The sequence below is a fragment of the Belonocnema kinseyi genome, chromosome 1 (assembly GCF_010883055.1).
Source record: "Belonocnema kinseyi isolate 2016_QV_RU_SX_M_011 chromosome 1, B_treatae_v1, whole genome shotgun sequence".
NCBI lineage: Eukaryota > Metazoa > Arthropoda > Insecta > Hymenoptera > Cynipidae > Belonocnema > Belonocnema kinseyi.
This window is the reverse complement of record NC_046657.1, coordinates 12,328,237-12,349,257: the sequence shown is the minus strand read 5'-3', so window position 1 is coordinate 12,349,257 and position 21,021 is coordinate 12,328,237. Positions and strand designations below refer to the sequence as shown.

Below are 21,021 nucleotides of genomic sequence, written 5' to 3'. Positions count from 1 at the left end.
GTATAAAGCTACTTTCACAAATGAAGAATCATTTTTATTCAATTTGATATTGCAATTACAAAAAAAAAAAAAATGAACCACGCTCTCGAAAAAATTCCTTGACTTCGTGAAAAATGTAAAATTTTTAGCATTACCAAAATTCCTACGCCTGATACAAATTCTAAAATAGCTAGAAATTTCCGAAAAATTCTACAGATTTGAAATAAACAAACTGGAAAAAATAAACAAGGATTAAATAACAAACAACTGGTAACGATTATGGAATTTATATTACATTTATTCTGTCTTTTGATGTAGTTCTTAAACTTTTTTTCTCTTTCTCTCTCCGCCCCCCCCCCCTCTCTCTCTTTTTCTCTCGTGATAAGCGAATAGTGAAAAGCACTTGTCGACTTTATTCCATTTACAAAACCCCAAACATATAAACACCCTTTTCTTCATTTAAAATTAATCAATATTTTAATTAATTAATTAATTTTAATTACCAATCCGTAAAATCGTCAAGTGCCGCCACGAGTGTGATAAACTCTAATGCATTCATCTGCCCCTTTTCAATTTTGAAAACGCGCCTTTAAATTAAAAAAAGCCGAAAGATTCGCGGACTCGGCACTGAAAATTCCATTCTCTCTATTCTTATCGACAAAAAAAAAACAGAAATTATTATTACAAAAACCGAGGATTCTTTTTTTTTTTTTTTTTGCAAAAAAGATACAATATTTGAGCAGAGATTTTCTAGAATTTCGGATTTTCTAGAACGAAAATAAAATTCAGGAAAGAATTCACTCCTTCCAGAATTCAAAACCGTTTCATACGGATTCTTAAATATTTATAAACACTTTGCCGCAGCTCGCGAATCTTCACCTTTTAATAAACTACTTTCGTAACAATGCACAATTTTGTACAACTAAAAACTAGCAAAAACACCACAGGTGTCTCTACTTGCAATCACTAAAAAAAAATCCGAATGTCAAAACATTCTAGTGTTTTTTTTTAAATTTTCTTTCTTTTTTTTTTAAATTTAATTTCCTATATCGAAGCCCCTGGCTAATTTCTGGCTGGCAGCTAAGCGTTTTCGGATTAGTTATTATTGCAAAAATGGACAATTAGAATCCAAAAATGGATAATTAGAATCCAAAATTGGATGAATAGAATCCAAAATATTATAAATAACCTTCTTGATCGCTTTTTTTCTCTAACTAATCCTTTTTTTCTCCTCAAACCCTTCAATGTATTTCCCGATTTTATTTTTACTTCTTTGACCTATTTCGTTATTTACCCACCCGTTTTATTTTATTATTTTTTTTTTAGCCTCGATCGATGAGACTCTTCCAAAAATGCAATGTAGAATCGATCACACTAATTCCCCTCGTTAGACTGTAAAGTTGAGTTTGTTGTTGTTGGTTTTTTTTTCGCGTTTCTTTTATAATTCTCTTTGTGTCCTCTCGCGCTCGACGAAATTCAATTCGCTGAAAAGTGCCAGCCTTTTTTCTCCCTTTCAGCGAGTATCCGCTTTTTATTGAGCGTTGCCGCCTTTTTGTGCCTGTTGTTGTTCCTGTTGTTCCGGTTGTTGTGTCTCCGCCGCCGCCTGATCCTTCATGTGTTTTTCGACCTGAAATTAAACATTACCTGTAATACTTTCCCGAATTTTCAACGTAAAAAAGACAAATTCATAACAGAAAAAGTGTTTAAAATCTTCTAGTCTTTTCTGAAATTTTAGGAAATCGTTTGAAATGTTTAAAAACCTTTTCAGGGTGGCCGTTTTAATCGAAGAAAAAAATTCCCGGTCATTTCCATATAAAACATAAAACACTTTCAATAGTCTCAATTAAAGAATTAAGCAATGAACTTTAGAAATTTTCAAAATTATATTATTTTAAGTAATTTTAAACTAGACAAATTGAAAATTGAAAAAGAATTTTTTTAACTGAACAGTTCTTAAATTATTTTTATTGTCTAGGCATCCTTTAAAAGCTTTAAAATTTTATTTTAAAATCTTGATAAATCTAGTAGTCAATTATTTTTTCAAATTCAAAATAGTTTTTGAATTTTTTTTCGAAACTTTTAAATATATTTCAAAATGAATTCAATTTTTTTTATAACTTTGAGAAAATCCTGCAAATTAAAACAAATTAAATATTACAGCCGAATTTTGCATATTACAAACAAAAACTTAAATTTTTTTTTAAATTGTGAAAGAGTTCAAAAGAATAAAAAAGTTTCTTAAGATTCTTAGGAAAATTAAAAATGATTTTTCACTTTGAAAAATTATTGTAATAGAAAGTTTAAGCAGATTTTAAAAGATTAAATAAATGATCAAAGAAGAACATGGAAGATTTTAAGGATTTTTTTTCATTTGCAGGATTTTCAAAAATTGTAGGAAAATTTCGATTAATTTAAAAATATATTCAGAAGTTCTAAAAAAAATGGTACACACTTCGTTTAAATTACGTACTTGAAATAATTTCAAGTTTTTAATTAATTTTGAATCTTTTCAAAACTTCTACATATCACTTAAAATTACTCAAATTTTTTCTACAAATAATAAGTGTTTAATTGTCATTTGTGCGTAAAAATTTAACAATTTCACTTATAAATTAAACACTTTTTAAATAGAACAATTAAAATTATAACGCTAAAAGTTTAAAAGTTTTTTCCGAAAATCTAAAGATTCAAAGCTTTCTATGTAAAACAATTCAGTTTCAAATTGTTTTCTTTTAAATATTTGGTTTCAATTTACTCGTCTTAAATTAAGCGTGAAATATTGCTAAATATGAAATACTTATTCTTTTTCTACATTAAGAAGTTTCAAATTAAATGAGATAAAAATTAAATAATTTAGACTCACAATATTTTAACTTTAATAAAAACCTTTAATTATGATTATATTATGATGGATTTATTTTTAAGTTGAAAATAGTAGAACGCAAGTTTACATTTTTTAATGACTAAAAAAAACTAATAGAAATAATATATTAATAAATTTATTTATGAAATTTAATATCGAAAATAATATAAAGAAAGATCTGAAACTCTAAATTAAAAATATATCATTGATAAATCAAGAAAATTTGTATTTAAAAATAAAATTATCGTAATAAATGATATATTAATTTTAATTCTTATCAAGAATTTCGAATTGAAACAGTTACAATCTGGAATTCTCAAACTTTAACGGATCTAGAATTGTTTGGTCAAATCAATTATTGTTCAGATTTCTACAGATCCATTTTGAAAATAATTTATTCATTTATATTTACAATTGATAAAATAAAACTGTTTTTTTTTTTTAATTTCAACTTTAAATGCTTTTAATTTTTAATTGTTTAAATCTTCAAAACTGCATTTTAATTATTTAAAAAACTGTTCAAATCGAACTTTGGCAGATTTTTCTTCTGAAAATTCGTAAAATTCCCAGTTTTCCGGTCACTCTGTTTTATATTTTAAAAATCTTGGTTTTTAAAAACTTCTAATTTCTAATTTTTTTACCTTTAAAACTGCATTTTCAATTTCTTTAAATTAAAATATATGCTTGAAAATTAAAAATCTAAAATGGAAAATTTTTTAATTCAAGGATTTTCGAATTAAGCATTTCAAACTAAATGATATAACAATTTATAAAAATCACAATTTAGCAAATTAGTTAAAAAAACGGTTCAAATCACAGTTGGACAACATCTATATTCTAAAAATGTTGTACGATTCCCGGTAAAAAAATAAATTCACTGTTATTTCCCGGTTTTCCCCAGCCCCATTAAATTCATGGTTTCCAGGTTTGCCGGTCCAGCAGCCAACCTACTTTTCTAATTTTCTCTGAAAGTTTAATTTTCAACATAAAACCTCCCAATCTTTAAACATTATTGACATTTCTCCTGAATTTTGTTTAAATTCTGCAAAATTAAAAAAATTAAAAAATTAAAAATTAAAAAATGCTAGTTATTGCTAGTATTATTAGGCAGGATTTTCGAGAACTTCATTTTCAAAATTCTCTTATTTTTCCTTGACTAATTTTTCATTTTCCATGATTATTATTATTCAAATAGCAGAATTTTAATCTTGTAATACTTTTAACATCGAATCTTTTATGAACGGAATAAACAGCGTTTCAGATACAAATCTAAAACTTTCAAATTTATTAATTTATTTTAACACAAACAATGTCTTTTCTATGAATAAGATGGCTTTTTAATAAAATACTTGAATTTTCAACCTAAAAAGATAAATTCCCAACAAAAAATGTCAGTATTTATAATAAAATAAAAAAAGAATAAATTTATACAAAAAAATGAGGATTTTCATACAAAAAATATGACTTCAGCAAAAAATTAATTTTTCACGACCTGATGAATTTTTACCCAACAAAAATAAGATTTAAAATGAAGAAAATTATTTATTATTTCAAAAAAAATGATAATTTTCAACCAAAAAAGATCAATTTTAAGAAATGGAAGTTACATTTTCAGTTAAAAATTTAATTTTAAACCAGAAAAAACGGCGTATTTTTTTACCAAAAAATTGCATTTTCAATAAAAAAAAAATAAAATTCTATCAAAACAGATGAATTTTAAATTAAAACGATAAATTTTCAATAAAACAGTTGAATTTTCAGTTTAAAAAGATTTCAGTAGACTTTTCACGATCATAATATGAATTTTTAAACTCAGAAATTTGTTAATTCAGAAAAGATTGCAGTTCATTTTTCAACACCAAAATACAAATTTTAAACCAAAAGTACAATTTCTGAGAAATTGTTAAATTTTCAACAAAACAGTAACATTTCGAACCGAAAACTATGACTTTTTAACAAAACAGTAATTTAATTTTCAACCAAACAATTGCATTTTTCTCCAAGAAAGATGAAATTTCTCTTAAAACAGATAAATTTTTAATAATAAAAATGTTCAAAAAAATCAAATTTTCAAACAAACAAAAAAAGAATTTTTAACAAAATAGTTTCTTTCTCTACAAAATAGTTGCATTTTTATCCAAGAAAGGTGAAATTTGTAATAAAACAGAGGAATTTTTAATAAAATATAAAACGACACATTTTTTTAAAGCTGAGCTTTCAGCCAGAAAATATTTCCGTTCATGTTTTTAAGAAAAAATTGAATTTTCAATAAATAAAAAAAAATGAATTTTATCAACCAAAAAGGATAAATTGTTAACAAAATAGTTTAATTTTCTACCAAATAATTGTATTTTTATCCGATAAAGACAAAATTTCTATTAAAACCGAGGAACTTTTAATAAAAGACGAAACACTGAAAAAAATTAACTCTTATCAATAAGAGATTTCCGTCCCTTTTCTAAAACAAAAATACTAAATTTAAACAAAAAGTATATTTTATACAAAATAGTTAAATTTTCAACAAAACAGTATAACTTTTGTCCAACTTGTATTTTTATCCAAGAAAGATGACACTTAATCAACTTTAATAAAAATAAACATTAATTAATTATATAATAATTTTATTCTATTAATTTTATTAATAAATTTTAATAACTTTAATTTAAAAAAATTAATTTTAATTTTCATGCTGAAAAGATTTCAGTTTTCTGTTCAACACCAAAATATTAATTTTTAAACAAATAGTAAGTTTCTACGAAAAATTGAATCTTCAATAAAAAAATACGACTTTTTCAACCAAAAAGGATGAATTTATAACAAAATTTTTGAATTAATTAATTAAATATAATAAAATAATATTAAAGGCTTAATTAATCATTTCTTGAATTTGTCTCTAAATTTCATGAATTGAAATAATTATTTAAATTTTTATTTAGTCTTCTAATACTTAAAATTCGGTGTATAATTAGGTAAAAAGAATGTGGGTACTGTATTCAATTCAATTCAAACCACTTCAAATTTCCAAATTTTCAGGTAAAAACATTGTATTTTTCAACAAGACAGATAAATTTTAAACCACGCAGTTGAATTTTTTATCAAAAAATACAATTTTCCAACAAAATACATGAATTGTCAATAAAATAGTTAATGTTTCAACTAAAAAAGATCAATTTTCAGTAAAAATTATGAATTCTCAACGGGAATTTATGACTTTTAAACCAGACTTTAACTTTCAATTAAATAGTTTTATTTTCAACCAAAAAGATGAATTTTCAAGTAAAATAATGAATATTTAACTGGAATACTTGAATTTTAAATCAAGAAGATTAATTTTTTGAAACAAGGCTCATTATTAAATAAATAGTTGAATTTTCAATTTTTAAAAATTTCAATTTTCAACCAAAACTATAATATTAACAAAATCAACCAATGTTTCAGAAAATAGTACAATTTGTAACCAAAGCGATGAATTTTCAATTAAAATAATAAATTTCCATCTAGAATAGTTGAATCTCTAACAAAAAAAAAGATCAAATTTAAGCTAAAATTATCTATATTTCACTGTAGTAATGCTAGAATTATCAACCAAAAAGATTAATTTTCTATCAGGAATTAAGAATTTTCAACAAACTATATAAATTCTCAACAACATAATTTAATTTTTAACTAAGAAACACCAATTTGCAACCAAATATTTGAATTTAGAACTAAAAATATAAATTTCAAACTATAAATGGAATTTTTTAATTTTCAAGTTAAAATAATTTCAAACCAAGCTGATGAATTTTTAACTAAAAACAGGAATCTTTAAGGAGAATATTTAAATTTTCAACAAGAAAAAATGAATTTTCAACCAAAAATTGAATGGTTAAAATTTTAGTTTAAAAAATTCTTGATCAGTCGATAGAATGTTCGACTGGAATAGTTGAGTTTTCAGTTTCAACCAGAGAAATTAAATTTCAATTAAAATTATGAGTTTTCAACCAAAAAATTAAAGTTTAAGAAAAGAGTTTAACTTTCAACCAATTAATTAAATTCCCTTTAATCTTAAATTCTTAGTTCTACCATTTTGAAAAGTTATAATTAAAAATTCTTGAATTTTGAAAATATAGAATTGGAAATTATTACACTTTTATGATTTGCATTTGAAAGTCAATTTAAAATTCCTCCAGTTTAACGATTTACAATAGAATATTAATTAATTTGGATTCTTTATAGCTTAAGATTATGTAATTTTGAATTTTCTTTTATATTCTCAAATGTTTTATATTTCAAGAAAAAAGGGAGAAAGGAAAACGGTTTTTGCAAAACTAGGAAATAAAGGAAAATTTGCAGAAAAAAATTGAATGTGGAAACGCTTTAAATTCTGAAAATTTCCAGTAAAAGTATTGATCTTTCCATATAATTTTACAAATATAAAGATTACTTTTCGATAAAAAAGTAAATTTTGAAATAAAATACATGAATTTTTAACCAACCAAGTTAAATTGTAAAAAGAAAGATTTTTTTACAAACAATTATTGTATTTTTAATCACAAAGATAGAATTTTTAACAACAAAATTAGTTGTCAGCAAAGAAGTTAAGCTTTAAACCAAGTACTCGAATTTTCAACTAAAAAAGAGAAATTTGAAATTAAAATTTAATTTTCAATAAAAAAAAGTAATTTTCAAACAAAAATGTAATAGTTGATATTTCTAAAAAAAACATATTAATTTTAAATAAAAAATAGTTAGATTCAAACCAAAAATACAAAAATGCTACAAAATAGTTGAATTCTCAACCAAAACTGTTAATATAAACTGATAAAATTAATTGATAATAAACTAGTTTACTTTAAACTAATTCAACTAAAAAATACGATTTTCCACAAAACAGTTCAATCATCAAACTAATCTGTTAAATTTTCAGTTAGAAAATTTCACTTTCAACCAAAAAATATGAATTTTCAAAGAAAAATATATATAGTTGATATTTTTACCAGAAATTTTTTTATTTTAAATCAAGAAGAAATAATTCAATTTTCAACAAAATAATAATTTAAAAAAAATCTGAATTATCTACCAAATATAAAATACTAGACTACTGGACCAAAATTAATTAGCAAATAGGGAAAAAACGGTGGCCTGCGATAAATAAATAAAATTTTTGAGAATTTATCAATTAAAGAACAAAATTTAAAACAAAACTTGAAGTTAAGTTTTAATCATTTTAAAATATTTGGCTAGAAAACTTAAAATTTTGATTATAAAAATGGTTAATTTTCCACTGCAGTTTTTCATTTCGGACTGAACACTTTGAAAATACAATACTTTAAAAAAATCCAAGTTATTCCTGTTTCCACAGCCAATAGCTATTAAGGCAGTTTAGATTACAAATTAATATGCTGGAAATTTGAACATCCGTTTTCTGTAACTAACGATAACATTTTTTCAGGGATAAAAAATATTGATGAAAATGAAAAATTTATCAGAGATATCTATTTTTTTTGTAGCTGCATCCTCCTAATAATTATATTTTTAGTTAAAAGTGTTATTATTTGGTTGAAAATTCTATTATGTGTTTAAAAATTCCTTGTTTTTTTTTGTGTGGAAAATTCACTTTTCTTCTACAAAACTCGAATATTTTGTTGAAAATGTAATGAATTTTGGTTGAAGTTTAGTCTTTTTTGTTTCAAAATTTAAGGAATTTAATTAATAATTCAACTATTTGCTTTAAAAATTAATTATCTGGTTAAAAATTCTATTAATTTGTTAAAAATGTGTCATTCTTGTTAAAAAATGTTGTATTTTATTAAAAAGTCATCGTTTTTGGTCGAAAAATGCAACTGTCTTCTAAAAAATTCAATTATTTGATAAAAAATGTAACGGATTTTGGTTCAAGTTGAATCTTTGTTATGTGAAAATTTGATCATTTGGTTGAAAATTCATGTTTTTAAGTTTAAAATTTAAGAACTTGGTTAAAAATTTAATAATTTGGTTAAAAACTCATCCCTCTCGATTAAAATTTTATCCTTTTTTGTTGTTAAAAACTCAATGAAAATGCATTTTTATGAATAAAAAAACAAAATATCTGGATAAAAATTCTAATATTTTGTTGCAAATCGTACTATTCCGTTGAAAGTTAGTGTTTTATTTAAGTCATATTTTTTGGTCAAAAAATCAACTCTCTCCTAAAAAATTCAATTATTTGTTGCAAAATGTAACGATTTTTGGGTGAAGTTAAATATTTATTGTTTCAAAATTCATCAATATAATTGAAAATTCATCTTTATAGCTTGAAAATTCAAGGAATCTGAATAACAATTCAACCATTTGGATTAAAAATTAATTATCTGGTTAAAAATTCAACTACTTTGTTAAAAATGTAACATTTTTGTTAAGAAATTATGTATTTTATTAAAAAGACATTGTTTTTGGAGGAAAAATTCAACTGCTTTATCGAAGATTCGTCTATTCAGAAAGAAAGTTCTTCCTTTTAGTTTTAAATTTTTTTGTTGTCGAAAAATCAACTGTCTTCTAGAAAATTCAATTATTTGAAGAAAAATGTAACGGATTTTGGTTAAAGTTTAATCTTTGTTGTGTGAAAATTCGACAATTTGGTTGAAAATGCATATTGGTAGGTTTAAAATTTAAGAATTTGGTTAAAAATTTAATTATTTCGTTAAATTATTAATTCTTTTTGCTTGAAAATTAGACTATTCGGTTGAAGATGCATCTTTACTAATAGAAAAATCAAATATCTGGTTAAAAATTCCACTATTTATTAAAAATCGTACTAGTTTATTGAAAATCTTTCTATTCTGTTGAAAATTCGAGTATTTTATTCAAGTCTTTTTTTTCAAATATTCAACTTTTTTTATTAAGCATTCGTCTATTTGAACAGAAGATTCTTCCTTTTGGATTTAACATTTTTTTAGTATCAAAAATTCATCTTTCTTTTAAGAAAGTCAATTATTTGTTGGACAATGAAACGGATTTTGGTTAAAGTTTAATCTTCTTGTTTGGAAATTCGGCAGTTTGGTTGACAATTCATCTTTTTCGATTGAAAATTCAAGAGTTTGGTTAATAATTCAACAAGTTTGTTGAAAATGTCAATATTTAGATAAAAATTCAATTACTTTGTTGATAATTGAATTATTTTCTTGAAAATTCAAGTACTGCCTCATTAAATATTCGTCGTTTTGGACAGAAAATTATTTCTTTTGGATTAAAAATTTGTTGTCGAAAAATCAACTACCTTTTACAAATTTCATCATTTGTTTAAAAATGTAACCGATTTTGGTTAAAAATTCGTCTATTTCAACAGAAAATTCGTCCTTCTGGATACAAAATTTATCTTTGTTGTTGTTATTAAAAATTCAATTGTTTTTGGTTTATTTTTATTCTTTTTCGTTTGAAAATTCGATTATTCGGACGAAAATGCATCTATGAAAGTAGATAGTTCAAGTATCAAGTTCAAAAGTCCACTATTTTGTTAAAAACTGTACTATTTCATTGAAAATTCAACTATTCAGTAAAAAATGCCACTATGTTGCTGAAAATTTAATTATTATGCTAAAAAATCAACTATTTCATTAAAAGTCCATCTTTAATGTTAAAAAGTAATCTGCTTTACTTTAAGTAAATAAATAATGTGGATATGTTTAAATTTTAATCTTAAATTCTATTCTTTTTTATGCCGTTTATAAAATATTCTGCGCTAAAAATATTCCAAGATTACATAAAAAAAAAGGTTTGTTTTAAAGATGAAATATTGTCTAGACATAAAAACAAAATAAAAAATAATAAAAATAATAATACAGTATAAAATTTTCATATAAATATTTATTTGTTAAAAGTTTTCGAACACTTGAATTCGACCTAAAATAAAAACCTAAATATTGCGATCAAGAAAATAAATATTATCAGTTTGTTTTTAAATTGATATAAACATATTTTTTATAAGAGTCTTGAGAAAATTAAAAAAGATGTTTGAATATCTCAGATGTGTCAAAAAAGAATCTAGTAGATCTTAAAGAATTTTTTTACTTTACAATATTTTACAAAATATTAGGAAAACTTATAGTTTTTTGAAAATATAAGAAATTGCTTTATAATCATTTAAATTTTCCCAGGATATGAAAAAAAATTAGTTATTCCCTTGGAACCTTTTGAAATTCTTGTTAAGCTACTAGTTTTTTTACCTTTAAAAATCTAAATTTCTAACAATCTTTTGAAGTTCAAAATTCTTCTTGAACTTTCTCGATTTTAAAAAAAATTTTTTAGTCTTACCAAATTGAAAAATTTTGCTTTAAAACCTTTTACATTCTTTTTTTGAAATTTTAGGAAATGGTTTAAAATGTTTAAAACCATTTTCTAATTTTCCCCTAAAGTTCATTTTTCAAAATAAAAAATCCTGCTAATCGTTAAAAATTATTGAAAGTTCTCTTGAACCTTGTTTAAATTCTGCAAAATTAAAAAAAAAATCCTTATTTTTCTTTGAGTAATGTTTCATTTTCCTTGATCATTAATAATCAAATACCAGCATTTTAATCTTGTGATACTTTTAAGATAGAATCTTTTATAAAAAGAATTTGAAAAAAGAAGAATTTTCAACAAATAAAGATTTTTCACTCCAGAAAGAAATGAAATTTGACCTGAATTGTTAAACCTTCAAGACAAAAGACGAGTTGTCTCTAAAAAAAAAATTGAAGTTTCTAACAAAAAATATAATTTTTCAGCAGAAAAAAAAAATTTTCCACAAAAATATATTTTTTTTTTACCAAAAAAGGAGAATATTCAACTGAAAAAGATCAATCTTAAAAAATTAGAAAAGTTACATTTTCAGTTAAAAAATTAATTTTAAAACAAACAAAAAGGCTTTTTCACTAAGCAGTTCAATTTAGAAGCAAACACATAAGTTTTCAATCAAAAAAATTAATTTTTAATTATGTATTTTAACTCTTACCCAAGTACTTGAATTTTCAATTTAAAAAGATTAATTTTTAACCAAATAATTCCCCTCTTAACCAAAGAGATGAATTTTCAACTAAAAATATAAATCTTAGAAAAAATTATTTTTTATTAAAATGATTCAACCAAATCCTATTTCGAAAAAAATAGTTAAATACTCAAGCAAATAAAAAAAAATGTTAACCAAAAATTTGCTTTTTTATTTAAAAAAAAACGAAGTTTCTACAAAAACATGAATTTTTAAACCAAAAAGATAAATTTTCAAAAAAAGATTTGAATTTTCTTTTAAAAAGGATTTTAATTGACTTTTCACGATCTAAATACGAATTTTTAAACAAGAAATTAGTTTTTTCAAACAAAAAAAAATTGAATTTTTAATCCATAAAGGCGAATTTTTAAGAAAATTGTTAAATTTTTAACCAAATAATAAAATTTACAGCTGAAAAAAATCTTCAGGAGAAAGTTTTTGCGAATTTCAACTAAAAAGGATAAATTGTAAAACAAAAATTTAATCTTTACATTTTATGTTAAAAAATTAATGTTTAACCAAAGAGATTATTTTTCAAGTAACATAATGAAATATTAATTTAGAATATTAGTTACATTTTAACTCAAAAATACATAAATAATTTTCAAAATAAAAAAAAAACTAATGTTGACAAAAAATAGTAAAACTTAAAGATGAATTTTTAACAAAACAGTTAAATTTGGAACGAGAAAGAATGTATTTATAAGAAAAAATTTCAATTGTCAACCAAATAGTAAAATTTACAACTAAAAAGAGAACCTTCTTGAGAATTTTTTTTCGAATTTCAACTAAAAAAGATCAATTGTAAAACGAAAATTTAATAGTTAAATTTTTACTTAAAAATAAATAAATAATTTAAAAAAAAAATATATATATATACAAAAGTTTAATATCCAACGAAAAGAATCGAATTTTCAACTCAAAAAGGCGAATTTTTAACAAAACAGTTGAATTTGTTACGAAAAAGTATGCCTTTTTAGGAAAATTATTAAATTTTCGACCAAATAATAAAATTTACAACTAAAAATAAAATCTTCATGAGAAATTTTTTGCGAATTTCAACTAAAAAGGATCAATCGTAAAATGAAAATTTAATAGTTAAATTTTATGTTAAAAAAATTTATGTTCAACCCAAGAGATTATTTTTCCACTAACATGAAGGAATATTAAATTAGAATAATGTGAACATATTCACATAAAAATAAATCAATAATTTTCAACAAAAGAATAAACGAATGTTGAAAAAAATATTTAAACCTAAAAGATGAATTTGCAACAAAAATGATGTCTTTTTAAGAAAATTGTTAAATTTTCAATTAAATAATAAAATTTACAACTAAAAAGAAAATCTTCATGTGAAAGTTTTTGGGAATTTCAACTAAAAAAGATAAATTGTAAAATAAAAATTTAATAGTTAAATTTCATGCTAAAAAAAATTAATATTCAACAAAAGAGAGATTACTTTTCAAGTAACATAATAAAATATTCATTTAGAGTATTAGTCACATTTTCAATTAAAAATAAATCAATAATTTCCAATAACAACAAAAAAACGAATGTTGACAAAAAATAGTTATACTTAAAAGATGAATTTTTAACAAAGAAGATTCATTTTTCAACAAGAAAATATAGACAAAGGGTTAATATTCTACGTAAAGAATTGAATTTTAAACCCATAAAGACGAGTTTTTAACAGAACAGTTGAATTTGCAACGAAAAACGGATGTCTTTTAAAGAAAATTGTTAAATTTTCAATAAAATAATAAAATTCAAACTAAAAAGAGAATCTTCGTAAGAAAGTTTTCGCGAATTTCAACTAAAAAAGATAAATCGTAAAACAAAAATTTAATAGTTAAATTTTCACTTAAAAATAATTAAACAATTTTTTTTAAATATATAGACAAAAGTTTAATATTCGACGAAAAGAGTCGAATTTAGAATCCAAAAATACGATTTTTTAACAAAACAGTTGAATTTGCAACGAAAACGGATGTCTTTTTAGGAAAATTTATAAATTGTCAAACCAAATAATTAAAATTTACAACTAAAAAGAGTATCTCCGGGTGAATGTTTGTTTGTTTGTTTTTTGTTGCGAATTTGTGAAGAAAGAAAGAAAGAAAAGAAAAGAAAAAAAAAAAAAAAAACAACTGATTATCGCACTTACTACTTTTTTGACGTGGATGTAGGCTTGATCGTCAACTTTGCTATGAACATTGTCGACTTTGTATGGCGGTATGATGGTGACGGTGTTGAAAACAACAATATTTTGTCCGTTCCACGTAATATCATTAATGGTTTTTGCAATTGCTATGTAGAGCTTCTGCCCGTCGGGCGACACTCCGGCCTGCAGAGCCTTCACCATCCTCTTCTTCTCCTCAATCTGATTGCGCACTCGCGTATTTAGCCTAGTTAAATTCAAACTTTGTGGTGGTTCACTCATCGTCGGACTCACTTCTCGTTTCACCTGCACATCCGACACCTTCGATAAATTTACTATGTGCACATCGCTGACCGTCGCTCTTCCACTCGACGACGGGCATTCTAAAATACTTCTGTTAAGGAATTTTCTCATTCATTTCTTCTATTCATTTATTCATTCATTCAGTTATTTATTTATACCTTCCATCATTATTAGTTACAAATAAAATTATAAATCTTTAACCAGCCTCCTGTTCAGAGTTCAGTTTATATACCTGAGAATATGACAGAATTTAGGAGAATTTACAATTCTCAAATGTCTTAATTTATTTCAAACGAAAAAAAAGTTTTTTCTACTTTAAACGATAACTCTTTAACAAAATACTGGAATTTTAAATAAAATAATTGAATTTTCAACATAATAGTTGAATATTCAACCTAAAAAGACAAATTGAAAAAGCGACATTGTTTATATTTTTACTTTTTAATAAAATGAAAGTTATACAACAAAAGAAAAGAATTTTAAAACCAAAAAGAAGAGTTTTCACTCCAAAAATAATTGAAAGTTTCTCTCAATTATTGGACCTTTAAACCAAAAGACAAATATTCTTTTAAAAATGCATTTTTTAAACAAAAAATATGACTGTTCAACAAAAAATTAATTTTCCACGAAACTGATGCATTTTTACACAAAAAAAAGGAAACTTCAAACTAAAAAATAATTTTTTTTACTAAAAAACGCGAATTTTTAACTAAAAAATATCAATCTTAAAAAATGGAAAAGTTCCATTTTCTGTTGAAAAATGAATTATAAGCAAAAAAAAAGTATTTTCCACTAAACAGTTAAATTTCACAATGTAGTTTAACTTTGAGCCAAGTAGTTGTATTTTCAATTACAAAAGATTAGTTTCTGACAAGATAATTAAACATTTAACTAACGAGATAATTTCAACTTAAAATATAAATCTTTAAGAAAAAAATTTAATTCTTAACAAAGCGATTTAACCAAACGTTTTAAACAAATTAGTTGAATTATCGAGCAAAAAAGAACGATTTTTACCCAAAAAGTTTCATTTTCATACAAAAAATTAAATTTCTTCTATAACAGATGAAGTTTTAAATCAAAAAAATAAATTAAAAAAAAAATAGTTTAATTTTCTGTTGAAAAAATATTTTAGGCGAGCTTTCACGAGCAAACTATGCATTTTTTAACAAGAAATAATTTTCTAACCAAAAAATTGAATTTTCAATCCAAAAAGACGAATTTTCAACCAAAAAGGATGACTTTTTAACAAAATTGTTGAATCCTCTACCAAATAGTTCCATTTTTACCAAAAAATATTAAATTTATCTTAAAGCAGAAGAACTTTTATTGCAAAAAAAATTGAGTTTTCATCCAAAGAATTTTCTAGCTAACTCAGTAACATCAAAAATTGAATTTTTGTAATAAACAAATAACTTTCTACGAAAAAAATTTAATTTTCAATCCAAAAAGACGAATTTTTAAACAAAAAGGATGAATCTTTAACAAAATAGTTTAATTCTCTACCAAATAGTTGCATTTTTATGAAAAAAAAAAAAATTGTAACGAGAATAAGAGTATTAACAAGAATATAACAAAGAAATAAATTCTCTGAGAATTTATTTTAATTAATAGAAAATTGCATTTTTTCGTTAACTTTTCGGTTGAAAATTCAATTTTTTTTTTTTTGAATTTGTCTTTTTTATTTTAAACTTTACCTGCTTTAGCAGAAATTAAATCTTTTTTTGATAAAAAAGCAACTTTTGTGTTAAAAATGAAGCTATTATACTATTTTCTTGAAAACTAAACTATTTCTTAGAAAATTTACTTTTTGTTTAAAATTTATATTTTAGTGTTGAAGAATGAACTGAAATATTTCCTGGATAAAAGTTCCAATAATAAAAAAAGTTGTTTTTTATTAAAAATTCATCTGTTTTAGTACAGAATTGAGCTTTTTTGAATAAAAATGCAACTATTTGGTAGCGAATTCAACTAATTTGTTAAAAATTCATCCTTTTTGGTTGAAAAAATTCGTCTTTTTGGATTGAAAATTAAATTTTTTTCGTAGAAACTTATTTTTTGTAATAAAAATTAATTTTTTGATGTTACTGAGTTCACTTGAGTCTTTTATGTATGAACAACTTTTTTTATAATAGAAAATTATTCTGCTTTAAGATAAATGTCATATTTTTGGATAAAAATGCTAGTATTTGCTAGAGAATTCAACAATTTTGTTAAAAAGTCATCTTTTCTGGTTAAAAATTCGTCTTTTTGGATTGAAAATTCAATTTTTTGATTAGAAAATTATTTCTTGTTAAAAAATTCATAGTTTGATCGTAAAAACTCGACAAAAATCTTTTTCAACAGGAAATTCAACTATTTTTTTTATTTATCTTTTTCATTTAAAACATTATCTGTTATAGAAGAAATTTCATTTTTTGTATGAAAATGCAACTTTTTGGTTAAAAATCGGTCTTCTTTGCTTGATAATTCAACTAATTTCTTTAAAACATTCGGTTGAATCGCTTTGTTAAAAAATCACTTTTTTTCTTAAAGATTTATATTTTAAGTTGAAAAGTTATCTCATTGGTTGAACGGTTAATTATCTTGTTATAAATTAATCTTTTTTAATTGAAAAATCAAATACTTGGGTCAAAATTAAACTACCATGCAATTTTTTTTATTCAAGTCTTATGTCTGGTTGAAAATTTAACTGCTGAGTGGAAAATTCTTACTTTTTTGTTTAGAATTCATTTTTCAACAGAAAATGGAAGTTTTCCATTGTTTAAGATTGATATTTTTTTTATAAAAATTCGCATTTTTAAAAATTATTTTTTAGTTTGAAATTTCCTTTTTTTGTGTAAAAATTCATTCAATTTCGTGGAAAATTAATTTTTTGTTGAACATTCATATTTTTTGTTTAAAAATTGCATTTTTGTAAAAAATATTTGTCTTTTGGTTTAAAGTTTCAATAATTTAGATAAACTTTGATTTATTTTTTGAGTGAAAAATCTTTATTTTTTGGAAATTCGTCTTTTCGGTTTTAAAATGATATAATCTGAACAATAAAAATATTGTTAAAAATAATAAATTCTTAAATTCTCTTAAATTCTGTCATATTCTCGGGAATTTAAGAATTAGAATTAAGTCACGTAGAGCCGTTACAAACTCTTAAAAATGCAGGGAAAACCGGTTTATTTATGTAAATATGATGAAAATGAAACGGTGGATTTTTCTAATAGCTTTCTGTTTTTTTTATCGAATAATTTCCATTAATTATGTCGATTGATTTTCCAAGATTTACACATTTTTTAGGTAAACTGAATTTTGTCAGAGTGACAGAATTATTTCCTAAAATTTTTAAAAAGTGTGAACTATATTACATAATTTTAGAAAAATTTCAGTAAGTGTAAGAGATATTCAAAAGTTTTGAAACAATTAAAAAATAATTAAAACTTGTGAAGATTATTTAAGAATTTTGTAAAGTTTCGCGAAAATAAAAGACCTTTTTTTAGGTTCGTAAGAAAAATTAAAATAATTTTATATTTCGAAAAATTAATTTGAAGAAATTATTTAAAAAGATTTTAAGGCAATTTTTAAAATTTTGCAGAATAAATAAAAAATGCAGGAAAAATTTAAATAATTTTCAAAAATTAGAAGGTTTAAAAGGTCTGACAAGATAAAAAAAAAGAATTTTTCTTATATTCGTCTGAAAATTTAAATAATTTTTTATTTTGAAAAATGATCTCTAAAAGAAAATTGCAAAAGGTTTTTAAACATAACAAACCATTTCCTGAAATTTCTAAAAATAGCGATGAAGATTTTAAAGCAAAATGTTTCAATTTGGTAAGATTGCGAAATAAAAACGAACAAAAATCGGGTAAGTTCAAGAAATATTTAGTAGAATTTAAAAGAATGTCGAACTTTTGCAAGCGAATAAACAGACTTTCTTAAAATTGCTAGAAAAATTTAGAAGATTGTAAGGTGATTTTAAAATTTTTTGAATGACATTTGAAAATTTTGAGAAAAATTCATCACTCTTAAAAAAAGACCATAAAACGATTATTTTTTTATCTTTGGTAACACTAAAATTATACGAAAATTATTTTTCGACGTGTTATAATGAATCCAGGTTGAAATTCAATTCTGAGAATTAAGAAAGACAAATAAGTATTATCAGTTGGTTTTTAAATTTATTTAAATATAATTTACATAAGAATTTTAAGGAAATAAAAAAACAAGGATTTTTGAATATTTCAGACGTGTCAGAGAAGAATCTAGAAGATTAAAAAAAAAAATGTTTTTATTTTATAGGATCTTACCAAATATTATGAAAAATTCGAGTCTTTTTCAAAGATGTTACGGACTTTTAGAATTTGGTAAGGAATCAAGAAATACTTGATAAATTTTCGAAAATGTTTCTCAGCTTTCAAATATTTATAATCTATTTAAAACGTGTCTTAAATTTCTTAATTTTTTTAACTGACTCAAGTTTTTCTCAAAATTTTCAAATATCATATAAAAATTTTAAAAATTACCTTGTATAATCTTCTAAATATTCCCGGAAATTTTAAGAACGTTTTTTTATTCTCTTGAAACCGTTCGAAATCATTTTAAAGCTCCTAAAGCTTAATTTTAAAATCTTTAAAAGTCTACATTTCTAAAAAATCTTAAGTTTAAAATTCATCTTGAATCTCTTCAATTCTGCCAAATATTTGTTGTATTTACTCGAATTTTTATTTATTTTTTATTTCGTTGACTTGCGAAATTCAAAAATTTGGCTTAAAAATCTTCCAAACTCGTTTTCGAAATTTTAGGAAATCGTTTGCTACGTTTAAAACCATTTTTTAATTTTTTCTTAAAGTTAATTTTTCAAAATAAAAAATTATTTTAAAATTTTCAGAAGAATATAAAGAATTTTTTTTTCTTGTCAGACCTTCTAAACCTTCTAATCTCTAAAAATTATTCAAATTTTTCCTGCAAAATTGAAAAAATTGCACTAAAATCTTTCAGAGTCTTCTTTAACAATTTTTTAAATATTTTAAAATCTTTTTGAATAATCTCTTCAAATTAATTTTTCAAAATAAAAAATTATTTTAATTTTTCCTAGGAATCTGAAAAAAGTTTTTCATTTTCTTGAAATTTTAGAAAATTCATTAAAAATTTTTAAAAGTTTAAATTATTTTTTAATAATTTCAAAACTTCTAAATATCTCTTAGACTTACTCAAATTTTTTCTAAAATGATCTAATATGAAAAAATTATGCTTAAAAATTTTAGGAAATAATTCAAAGTTTTTTTGATATTTAAAAATTTCTTTCTTGAAATTAATCCCAAAAAAATTATTTAAAAATTTGCAATTAATCTCCGGAATTCAAATCATGTTATAAAAGTATAAAAATTTAGAAGCTTTTTAATAATTATGATAGTTTTGAGGGGAAATGGTTTAGGTTTTATTTTAAAAGAATAATTTTTAATTTTGAAGATTTCAAAAAGTTGGCTAAAAGAATATGGAAGAATTTGAGACCATTTTTTTAATTTTTCAGGATTTACAAATTATTTAGGTAAACCGAATTTTGTCAGAGTGAAATGAAAAATATTTCTTAAGATTCATGGGAAATTGTTAAATGATAGTTTTGTAAAGAATTTCAAGAGAAAGTGGAAAAAAGAACAAAAAACACTTTGAATTATTTCAAAATTTGAAAGTTTAAGAGTGCGTAAAAGATTAAAATTTTTTGTTGTTGCAATTTTGCCACATTACATAATTTTAGAAATAATTTGATAAAGTTTAAGGAGACATTCAGAAGTTTTAAAAGGATCAAAAAATAATTAAAACTTTTAAAAGTTGTCAGAGTCCGAAAAATTTTGAGGCAATTTTTAAAATTTTGTAGACTAAATAAAAAATGCAGGAAAAATTTAACTAATTTTTAAAGATTAGAAAGTTTAGAAGGTCTAAACAAATTTTTTTTAAATTCTGATATTCGTCAGTTTAAAATAATTCTTTATTTTGAAAAATGAACTTTAAGAAAAAATTAAAAAAGGTTTTTAAACCTATCAAAAAATTTCCTAAAATTTCAAAAAAGATATTAGAACATTTTAAAGTAAAATGTTTCAATTTTGTCAATTTATAAAATAAAAAATCGAGTAAATCCAAGAAGTATTTGCAGAATTGAAGAGATTCAAAATTATAAGGTAATTTTTTTTATTTTGTATGATATTTGAAAATTTTGAAAAAATTTGAGTTAGTTAAAAATATTTCTAGAAATTTAAGACGTTTTAAATAGATTCGAAATATTTGAAAACTGGGAAACATTTTTGAAAATTTTTCAAATCTTTCTTAATTCCTTCCCAACTTCTAAAAGTCCTAAACGTCTTTTAAAAAGACTAGAATTTGTCATAATATTTGGTAAGATCCTATAAAATAAAAACACTTTTTTTCAATCTTCTAGATTCTTTTCTGAAACGTCTGAAATATTCAAAAATCATTTTTTCTATCTTAACAATCTTATGTAAATTATATTTATATAAATTTAAAAACAAACTGATAATATTTATTATTTTCTTGTTCTAAATTCTTAGAAATTAATTTCAACCTGGATTTATTATAAGACTTCGAACAAAAATTTTTGATTAATTTTTAGTGTTGCCAAAGATAAAAAATATTCGTTAATTTGATATAAAAAATATCACATTTAAGATTTCGTTATTTAATTGTAATGGAAAACAATATTTTATGGTTTATCATATTCCTTGTTTATAA

The 21,021-nt window shown here is 22.5% G+C and overlaps 1 protein-coding gene across 1 annotated transcript in view; it reads right to left on the bottom strand.

Annotated features, from left to right (window-relative positions):
* Positions 1-665: 665 nt before the first annotated feature.
* The window catches only part of LOC117170584 (protein LSM12 homolog A), a 30,909-nt gene continuing 10,553 nt past the window's right edge, over positions 666-21,021 (bottom strand). Inside the window, exons 3-4 of the mRNA XM_033357441.1 lie at positions 13,987-14,363; positions 666-1,606 (exon numbers count right to left, since the gene is read on the bottom strand). Of these exons, the coding sequence (XP_033213332.1) occupies positions 1,511-1,606; positions 13,987-14,363 (473 nt within the window). The 3' untranslated portion in view covers positions 666-1,510. The remainder of the gene's footprint in view (positions 1,607-13,986; positions 14,364-21,021) is intronic.